Below are 11,111 nucleotides of genomic sequence, written 5' to 3' on the forward strand. Positions count from 1 at the left end.
ACTATAGTAGTTTTTATTAGGAACTCAAGTGAAAGATTTTACTAAGACTTTTCAGTGTTACAAACAAACCTTCTTGTCAACAAGTCTTGGTTCGTCCACGAATCACAAACTAGTAGAGTTGCGGGGAAGTTAACTGATATATCCAAAGATACATAAGACTGAAGTTGTTTCTAAAGTCACTATAACTTAAGGCTGAGATCGATTCCATGATCAGTGGCTGATTCATACGGGTCACAGGGTTGTCCTTCTCGGGCAGCATTGCTACGATCTTCAGAGGGTATGAAGCTATAGAAAGGCTTTTCACTTCTCCATTGCATATTCTCATCAAAGTCATTTTGTTGTTGTTGTTCGTGCTAAAACCAAGATGATTTCATGAACCGGTGTAAGCAACTTCATCAAATCAAGAGATGGATATATATATATATAGCAAAAATTATAATAGGAAGATCTCTAGTTTAGTTACCTGTAAGCCAAGTGGGATAAACCTCGGGTAATGACGTGGAAAGCTTGGAATGGAAGAATTAGGTGAATCAATGGCGATGGGATTGCTAATTGTTGTACCGAAATCTTGAACCGGACTTATACCAAGCGACCGGTTTTGTATCGCGTCCCTTAACCATACATTACACATTCAAGATTAGGTTTTTGGTATTGTATCAAGAAAATGAGCCGAAGTCAAGAAACAAAGAAAAAAAAACAAAGAAACCTTAAAATAGTTGTTGTGGTTGGTCCAACGCTAGGTTCCGTGGTGTCAGAAAGAAAATGCCATGGCCTCTTCTTCGCATTGACCATCTATGGAAAAATATCAAAGAAACAAATCAAAAACACATTAGAAAACGTAACGTTTTATTTCTATAATTTATGGAAATAATAAAAACATAGTACCTTTTTATTTTCTTCCTCAAGAAACTGAGAGACAGAGTTGATTTGGTTTGAAGGGGGCTCTATGAATTGATAAAATCTTCCTTGTCCTAGAGGTGGATTCGGGAGATTCATCTGCAAATATCATTAAATTTAAATTTAATAATAAAAATGTTATAAATTTGTGACATAATTTTTGTATTTTTTTTGATAAAAGTATTTGTGACATAATTAAAGAAAAAGATTAGTCATAAAATCCATAATCATTCTCTCTCCATACCGTTAGAGAATGTTGCTGCTTCCTCTGAAAAACCGGAGCCGGAGGAACCAAAGATCCGTACGATAAAGGAAAAACCGGTAAAGACGGCAGTTTCTCCGGCAAAGCAAAGTTAGGAGGAGTCATCACTAAATCATAGGAAGATGGAGCAAAGAGAGTGTGATGATGATGATGATCCATGTTTTGTAATAAAGAAGGAGAAGAAGAAAGTGGAGATTTGTGCTCTTCTTGAAGACGGATCTTCTCTAGTTCGGCTACACCAGGTCCCCTTCGCCGTACTTTTTCATTTTTCTTCTGTTTCTTCCGACAAGAACCAGAGTACTCATCATGTAACTGTAACTCTCCATAGCTTCTTCCACCTCTTGTGTTGTTGTTACTACACATTTTTTTTCAGAAATGAAATGGGAGAGATGGTTTGATAGATAGAAAAAAGTAAGATCTGGAGAGAAGAAATAGGCTCTTCTTGCGCAGTGAGAAAAGTCGTGGGAAAATTTTAAAGAAAATTCAAAAAAATCTCCATGTTTTTAGGTTTCTTTAGATCTTTTCTTTAGGATTATATGTATGAAATGAAACTACCTGGAGGAGAGGTGATAGAGAATCTACATTGGTTTCCGTGATTTTCTCTCTGGAAAAAATATTGTGATTCTCTTCCACCTAGAAAATACTTTAATATATTGTAACTTTATAACCATTTTTTTTTTAAGTTTCGCTTTCATGAAGAAATGTGCATAATTATTTGATAACCCTCATAGTTATTTAAACTTCGCAGAGTGATCTCTTTATTTCTTAGTTCAACAATTTTACTATTAGAAAGTTTTCTTTTAGGAAAAGTGAATCATATATGTATTGTTAATTTATAATAAGTATAAGGGCCTATATGAAAATTTTATAAGTGGAAATTTTCTTTTCTAATTCAAGAAGCTGGCGAGGATCAGAGAACATTAATGATTAATCGGAGATTTTGGGGATATTCATTTATTTTGGATCAAAATGAAGATTATATAATGGTCCCAAAAACAAAAGCTGTCCACAATATAAAACCCACTTGTGAAATATTATTAGTCAATAGGTTTCTTGTCTTTTACTCTTTATTTCTGTTAAAATGTTTAATTTGGGTGATTTTTTTAATTTTTTCAAACAACCTTTATGCAATATGTTCAGTTGTTCACTCATATATAGTTTTTTTTTGGGTTTAGTGTTAAGTGCTGCATCATATTTGTAGCATAGAGTTAGTTTTCTCTACTTGAAAATGCGGTTGTCATTTCATCTTTATATTGGCTTATATGGCCCCATTACAAATCCTTCGTCACAGTTTAAGGAAAAATAATTAATTTAACTATCCGAATGTGTGTGTGTGTGTGTTAATTTTCACTTTTTATTATGGTTTTGAATATGTAAAAATCAGTACATCACAATAATGATGTTGCATCATGTATATCTTTGCGTCATCTGTATCAAATTAGGCTCCTACCTGTAATGGCCTGTACCCTACGATCCAACGTAAATCACGTGCTCGGACATTTTCGGAAATCAATACTTTATGATACTATATTATCGACTAGTGATTTTGTGATTCATTTCGATTTTAGAGAACATTACATTGGTATATCCCTATCTTTTCGATGACAGCGCGTTCGACCGCTGTGATTGATGTTAATAATCCCAAAATAAATAAATTATTAACTTTAGTAACAAATCATCTGAAATTTAGGTGTTGGCATGCATGCAGGTTCAACCATTATAGGGATTCGACAATACATATACAGTAAGNTTAACTTTTTAATAAAAGATCTTAACTACTGATCTTAGATTATTTTCATAATATTTTTACTCTAAGAACATCCTAAAGTGTTCTCCCATTGCGGATGCCCTAAACAAAAGCTGTCCACAATATAAAACCCATTTGTGAAATATTATTAGTCAATAGGTTTCTTGTCTTTTACGCTTTATTTCTGTTAGAATGTTTAATTTGGGTGATTTTATTTTTTATTTTTTTCAAAACACCTTTATGCAATATGTTCACTCATATATAGCTTTTTATTTTTGGGTTTAATTAGTGTTAAGTGTTGCATCATATAGATTTGTAGATTAATAGAGTTAGTTTTCCCTATTTGAAAATGCATTTGTCTTTTCATCTTTATATTGGCATATATGGCCCCATTACAAATCCTTCGTCACAGTATAAGGAAAAACAATTAATTTTAACTATCCTATTGTGTATGTGTTAATTTTTACTTTTTAGTTTGGTTTTGAATATGTAAAAATCAGTACATCACAATAATGATGTTGCATCATGTATATCTTTGCGTCATCTGTATCAAATTAGGCTCCTACCTGTAAATGGCCTGTACCCTACGAGCCAACGTAAATCACGTGCTCGACATTTTCGGAAATCTATACTTAATTATATGATACTATATTATCGACAGTGATTTTGTGATTCGTTTCGATTTTAGAGAACATAATATTACACTGGTCTATCCCTATCTTTTTGATGACAGCGTTCGACCGACCGCTGTGATTGATGTTAATAATCCCAAAATAAATAAATTATTAACTTTAGTAACAAATCATCTGAAATTTAGGTGTTGGCATGCATGCAGGTTCAACCGTTATAGGGATTCGACAATACATATATAAGACCTGTTAATGGCTTTTTTTCAACAGTACTTATTTATTAATACATTACAGGGTAGATACAAATCCAGTCACATGTACATCTCACCAAAAAATACAGAACTTTATATTTTTCATGTTTCCCAAATGTGTGATCTCTCTTTTATAGTTTTATACAAGAACCTAAACTTCAAGTCTACAAGACTCCACACGCCTGACATAGTGTGAGTTGCTACTTGCTATAATGAGTCGTACATACGCTTCCAACGTACTGTTCCGTTAAGTTTGGATCTCGAGCTTCAAACCGTAAAGCGCCAAGGACTTCATTAACTTTTCTTCTACTTCGGGACCTTCTGATTCATAAGGAGTATAAGCTTTTTTCTTGATTTTAAAGACTAAAGAGATAACAATTCCCACGAAATTAGTCTTTTAATTAAGCCACCTAGGATCAACAATAGTATTTAATTTATTTGCATAGGTTTTTGAAGACTTCACTATATGTTAAGTAAAAGACCAAAGACTGTCTAATAACAAATTTGATTGATATATTCTCAAAACCCGTTCTATACTCTACCGTCTCTAAAAGAAAGTGGAACTATAATATATATATGTATACTTACACCAGAAAATCAACCAAAAATATTAAATGTATATATATTATGATACTTCTGTCTAAGATGGTGGACAACGAACCATACTTGGATCTAAAATAAAGTTTGACTTCTCATTTGATCGAGCATCTCAAATCTTTGTAGTATGAGTATATGACCCAAAGCTGCATGTTAAGTTATATCATTTGTACATTTCACATCAATCTGAAATAATATTACAATTAGCAACAAAAAAAATTTAAAAAATATACATTCGCATATATAAACATCAACTACACTATACTTTCTAAGACCTTATCCCCAGGGCTAGCCATCGGTTTAGCCAGTCTACGACACACAGGACAAGTTGGGTGTGATTCAAGCCACTTACCTATACATTCCTCATCAAACATGTGCTTACAATTTGGTAAAACCTTAATCACAACGTTCTTGGGGATTAATCCTAAGCAAACCGGACACTCGATCTCCTGATTGTTGCTCTCGGGATCGTTGTTATCCTGTTTGTAAGAAAAGGTGGGAAAAGCTGCAATCACGGAAGCGCTAAGCCCTTGACACGGTGGCTCTCTTCTTCCGTGGTACTCGTTCTCTTCTTCCGGTGATACATCAAACCTACGGCGTTTGAGTAAACAAAGAACGAGAAGGGCGAAGATAACGGAGATGGTCACGAGAGACGTTACGGCAGCAAACCAAAGGATGATTGCGTTTAGTGAAGGATCGTTGAAAGCCATCTCTTTGATCTCTATCTATAGAGCCTACCAAAATGGTTCTCAAGAGTTAATAAATGATTATACGTATGTATCTGCAGTTTTTTTATATAGATCACTGAGAGTTGACATTCCGTTTGAATATATTTGGATTAAGAGTTGAAATACGTTCACCACTAATGAACTTGGAGAATAGAGAAACATTATCATAATATCAGTTGAATTAAAGAATATGGTTGATTTGAATCGGTACACCACAAATGGGATTAGTTTATTAATTTACGTTTGCTGCTTGTGGGGTTATATGAATCCTTTATTGTATACTAAATCAATAATCAAACATAGAAGTCGAAGAAAAAAATGCTAAATGGATAAGGATACGAACGGGGTCATGGTCGATTGAAGTAACTGTCTATATGTCTGAAAAGACATAAAGATTAAACAAAATCAATAATAGCTGCAAAACTATTTATATGGACCCTATATTGTACGTGTGGAACTTTCTTTCAGGTTAATTTGTTGTAAATGAAGTTTCTGCCTCATATTTGATTTGAGAAACTTTTGAATTGATTAAATAAAATCATGACTGAGTAGTAAAGTCGAATTAACAGTTGTAAAGCTCTTGGACTTTCCTTTTTCATTCTCAAAGATGTTTTGCGTTTTGTTTTTATGGAGTTTGCTTCATATATTTTAAAAAGTTGATGATAAGAATGTAAGAAGCATGGGTGAATGAGATGCCAATAATTTGTAATATCTGAAGCCGAAAACAACACATCTGTTACTTAATTAATTATCTTTGACAGCATTATTTATTTAGACCATCTCCATTGGTTGGTCACTAAACAAAGTTGCTTAATTGAAAAATGTTGAGTTAGTAGGGTTATTGGTTTGAGATTTGAATAGAGTTTTAAAGATTTTAAATGTTACGTAGAATCTCTTGTTATTAGATTAAGATTTTGTTAAACTCTGTTAATTAAAGTTTAGTTTTATTAGTTTGCGATTTGTAAAAAGTCATTTAAAATCTTAACAAATTTGGGTTATTGGATTCAGACTTTTATAAAGTCATTAAAAGTTTTGTGTTATTCAATTAAAACAAAAGAATCTAAGATTGTTAATAAATTCAATTATTATGTTATTGGTTCATGATTTTAGACACTTTCTTTACAAAATAAAATCATGCAAAGTATCACAAAAATACAGGGATTGTTTAGAGCACTTTACAAAATTTTAGAAAACTAATCAACAAACTCTGTAGCAATCTTTAACAATCTTCACTTATTCACTTTTAATGATTTTGTTGAACTCTTCAAAAATCTTTATAAATTAGAATCTAATAACACCCCCTTAAGAATTTCATCAAGAAACTTTCAAATTTATGTGTCCAACAATGGTTGATCCTAAACTATTACAATTACATGTATGCAAGTATATGTCTTCTTCTTCTCTTATTCTTTGTCTTCTTCTTCTTATTATTGTCTTCTTCATGTTCTTATTGGAATCTTCTTGTCATTAGTTTCATCAAATTCTATCAAGCTGGCTGTTCTACAGTTCTTCTTCAAACTCAAATACATGAGTATGTATTGATAAAGAACACCTTGATAAAGAACATCATAGCTAAAATTTTGAAAATTTGCAACAGGAGTGAATTGCATACTGGGACTTAATGGTGGTGGCGGTGGAATATTGATAGAGAAATGTGAGCGAGGAATCTAAGACGAAGCTGCATAAGGTGCACCAGGTGGAACATAACCAGAGCAGTGACTTGCGGCTTTTGTAAATGTTGTTGAGACGAAGGTGGTATTGCTGAAAGATTGGGAATTGAAATTGGATTATTTGTTATGGTTTCTGAAAATTGAGATTGACTTCAACCATGATGGGAGTGTATACTTGGGTTAGAAATTTTTGAATTGGAGCAAATGACTTAACCGCATCTAGATTTTGTGACCAAGAAAATCATAACTCCAAATGAATTTATTTTTATTTTGGTGTGTATGTCAAATTTACATTTTTTATGGGACAACAAGAAAAGTTAACTATGTTTATTGTTACATGTGTTTGTGTATAATTGAATTCATGTTTCAATTTATTTATTTTTTTAAATCAATTTCATCAAGATAAGACAATATATTAGGCAGTCGGGAAAGTATATATTATTCCAAGATATACTTCTATAATTTAATGAATTATTGAAAAAGAAAAATAAGATGTAGGATTATTTTCTTAATAAAAAATCCATAGTCATTTGATTAATTTTTCTTTCCATTCATGGTGAATTGACCAATAAACTCTTAATATAGTCAATTTAGTATTATGATATAGATTATTTTCATTTGTTGCTAATTAATATACTTAAAGTATGATGAAATTTAAAGTGTGATTTTTTCACTTTTAATGAAAAATGATTATAACAAATCCTGTTGTCAATTAATTACTAGATTTTTAATTATTATTTGGGATTTTAGAATTCAAAATTAATAAAGGTTAAAGCTAGTCGAAGCTATTGTAGAAAAAAACTAAATGAATAGATAACAAATGTATAAGGTATCAAATAAGTAAATTTGGAGTTTTGAGAAAGAGTATTTAATCCTATTAATGTAGTTAATCTCTTAATAATATTGTACTAGATATAATTTTATAAAAACAAAATGTAAGGACAAAAATAAGTTGTTGTAAATTAAATTTAGCATAATAAAAAAGGAAATATATAAGTGGTTTAATATAAAAATTAGTAAATTTAGAAAATATGATATGTATATATATCCATATAGTTTACTAAACTTAGAGATTTATTTTGAAGAAAATTAATATTACTAAAAAAGTTTTAACGCATTATTTTTGTCTAAGATGTGTATATAAATATTATGAGTTTTAGTTTTCAAACTCCTTAATACTTTAATTTTCTTAAATTAATATTTAGTTATATTTTCAGAGAGGTGAAAAGGTTAGCTAAATGGATCCAAATATGTTGATAACAAAAAATCTAGCAGATAGTGATGTTTCTTCAATGGGTCGTTTGGGTTTACCCAAAAAAATTATGGAAAACATATTAAAGAAAATGAAAACTGCAATGCCTCAAAATGGTATTCAAGTGGAAATCCTTGGTAATGACAAATCATATACGGTTAAGCTTACACGATACAAACCAGGTTATTATTGTATATCTGCTGGATGGACTAATATCGTAAAAACAAGAGGTCTCAAATCGGGCGATCTCATCAAATTATATTGGAACGATACCAAATTTATTATGACTGTAGAGTGAGTTTTCTTTTCTTAATTATCACTCATTAGTTTTTATTTTCCAACAACTCTATTTAACTAATTTTTTGGTTAAATATTGCTGTTTTTGATGGGTTTCATGTGTTTCATAACTAAAATAGTGGTAAATCAATTTGCATTATAATGTAAATCAAAGATAAGTGTAATTTATATTATCCTAAAAGTATTTTACAAAATATGTTATTATGGTGTAGTTATACATCATACTCATTTATTTTTTCCTTGTAGAAAAGTAGATATAAAACTAGATGCAAAAACGAATCCGGAAGGAGAATGCAGCTCAAGTGCTGCAGGAGCAGGGAAAATATAATATGCAAAACAAGTATGGGATGAGTGGAGCAAAAGTTAAATATTAAATAAAATAAATATGGCATAAATATTACAATTAACTAAAGTTTACAAATATTTTGTGGCTGGAATTTTATTTTTATGAATAAAGTGGTATTGATATTGATAATGTATTTAATTCATAGAATAATTTTGTATCAAACATGTCACTCTTAGGCTTTAAATGAAAAATCAAGTGATGCAAATCAGACAGGTTAAGCCGTTCAAGTAGAAAAATTGTGAATCAAAAAACATTTCACACAATCCAAAATTCCTGTTAAATGGTTAAAAACTAGAATATTGCGAGAAAACAAGGGCGTAACAATTATAAAATTCAATGAAATTGCGTAGTACATAAGGTTTAATGAGAATTAAGATGAAATATAATTTTACATGTTAAGTAATTGATATAAACTAACTTTCGACGTAAATTCTTCGTAAATATTACGATTTAAGTAAAAAATCTAGTTTTGGATTTAAACGTGTTTACTAAGAATGATCTCTTTGGTGATTGGAAATGATCACATTTTCTAGATGTTGTGAGATTGTCTTATGGATGTTGTTGTTTGTGCTAAGGGAAAGTTATACTAAACATAATAATCATAAAAATATATCTGGATGTAGATTTCTACTACTATAAGAAAATGTTTGCATATGTAACAGAGTATGATACCAAATGGTCTAAAATATTGGAAATCCACAATGAATAAAATTAGGAATTAATTTTCCAAGAATTTAGAGAACTTGCCAAAGAGATCTTTAAAAGTAAGACACATACTAAGATATATCTATCCAATGACATTGGCTCTCTTCTTAATGTCGAAACAGTAAATATTAGTAACTAGATAGTTACCCGTGGTATGCAACGCGAGGAGATACTTACGTAAATTATTGATGTGATTCTCCCAAAGAATCGACGCTCTAAGGTAGGTAGACTGATAATTCTAGAACTCCGAAGGCTCGCGAAGCTGGATGATAAGGCGTGAGATGAACTCGAAAATCCTTATGCCCCAAACTCTTTTAAAACAAACCAAACAAAGCAAGGCGGTGAAACTTTAGATAAAAGCTTCGCGGAGACAGATGACAAGGAGTGAGACGAATCCCGAAAATCCTTGTTCCCTAGACTCTCTTGTAACGGCTCTTCAATCCTCAACTAATGAATGGCAACATCAAGTGCGGCAGAATCACTTGATATACCGAAACTCTTTGATGTAACCCACCAACAAGAACTCTTTGATATAACCCACCAAGGAGAAAGAACAAGTTCCAAAAGGAACAAAAGAGTTTACCACTCTCAAATAAAATATAAAAAGTTTTTTATTCTCAAATGAGATTACATGCATTTATATAGGGATAAGAAACTTGGTAACAAAGCCAAGTATTTCTTTAAACTAAAAAGACAATAAATGTAGTAAGTTGAATGAAGACCCAACTCTTGGTACATGTTTCTTTATAAACGTTTTTGAAAATGCTCTTTTGAGAAACTATTCTCAATCTCACTCCTTCTTTTAAATATATATATATATATATATATATATATTTTTTGCTGAGCAACCCTTCCAGCTTCACCTACTGGAAATGTTTTAAGAGCATCTTTACTGGGAGATGTTTTATGGGTTAATCATGTAAATGGGCCCCAATTATTGAATAAAAAACCCATTAATGGGTCCAAACAATAGAGAATCGTTGCTGTGGGAAGCATTTGAAGCAACTCCTTAAGAACGCTACGTGGCGTTTTATCATTGGTCGGGTCGTAAATATAAAAGCGAATTTTTTTTTTCTTCACCATTTCTTTCTTCTTTCTTCCCGACTTTCTCTCTCTTCTCTGTCGAATGAAGGGGCGATTGTTTAAGCGATTGTTCTGAAATCGGAAAAAATCAATGGATTCACGTCGATGAGCGATTTGAAATAAAGCTTAGATCTTCATTTCTGCAGTTCCTCAGTCTGTTGTCTAATCAAAAATCGAAATTACCGTTTCTGTTGTATTTTGAATTATTCGTTTTTGTTTTCACCCTATTCGATTTGTTTGGATGCTGACACAATTAGGGAAAGCTATGAATTTTTATTTGCTTCTTAGATGTTCAAACGATGCTAAAGATTTGAAATATGTAGCTTTTGACTACTCTTATTGGATTGAATCGAGTCTCTGAAATTGATTACACGTAGTTTTTGTTTTTCATTTTTCTGATTGGAATTTTAAAATTCATGCTTTTGGATATCGTTTTCTATGCTTTGCTTTCTTCTTTCTGTAAGTGCATCAGAGCTCTGAGGGTGACAGGAGCTTGCGAAGTGTCTCAGAGTGCTGATATGCTGATGCGGCAGATGGGCTGACGTGGAAGAAGATTATGGACGCCGTGATAAGAAGCGTGAGAAGAAAGGAAGAAGAAGATCAAGATATACACGAAGATATTGAGGGTATATTTGATCGAGAGAGTT

The 11,111-nt window shown here is 31.5% G+C and overlaps 2 protein-coding genes across 2 annotated transcripts; both read right to left on the reverse strand.

The window, feature by feature from the left end:
- Positions 30-1,746, reverse strand: LOC104786160 (protein SPEAR2). Its single transcript, XM_010511499.1, has 5 exons — positions 1,142-1,746; positions 886-996; positions 707-792; positions 464-611; positions 30-353 (listed from the first exon to the last, which is right to left on the reverse strand). Exons 1-5 carry the CDS (start codon positions 1,520-1,522, stop codon positions 180-182), a joined length of 900 nt encoding a protein of 299 aa, XP_010509801.1. The 5' UTR covers positions 1,523-1,746; the 3' UTR covers positions 30-179.
- On the reverse strand, positions 4,520-5,321 carry LOC104789006 (RING-H2 finger protein ATL40-like). The gene has a single exon (XM_010514761.2). The coding sequence runs from the start codon at positions 5,091-5,093 to the stop codon at positions 4,638-4,640; it is 456 nt and encodes a 151-aa protein (XP_010513063.1). The 5' UTR covers positions 5,094-5,321; the 3' UTR covers positions 4,520-4,637.

Source organism: Camelina sativa, chromosome 5 (genome assembly GCF_000633955.1).
Source record: "Camelina sativa cultivar DH55 chromosome 5, Cs, whole genome shotgun sequence".
Lineage (NCBI taxonomy): Eukaryota > Viridiplantae > Streptophyta > Magnoliopsida > Brassicales > Brassicaceae > Camelina > Camelina sativa.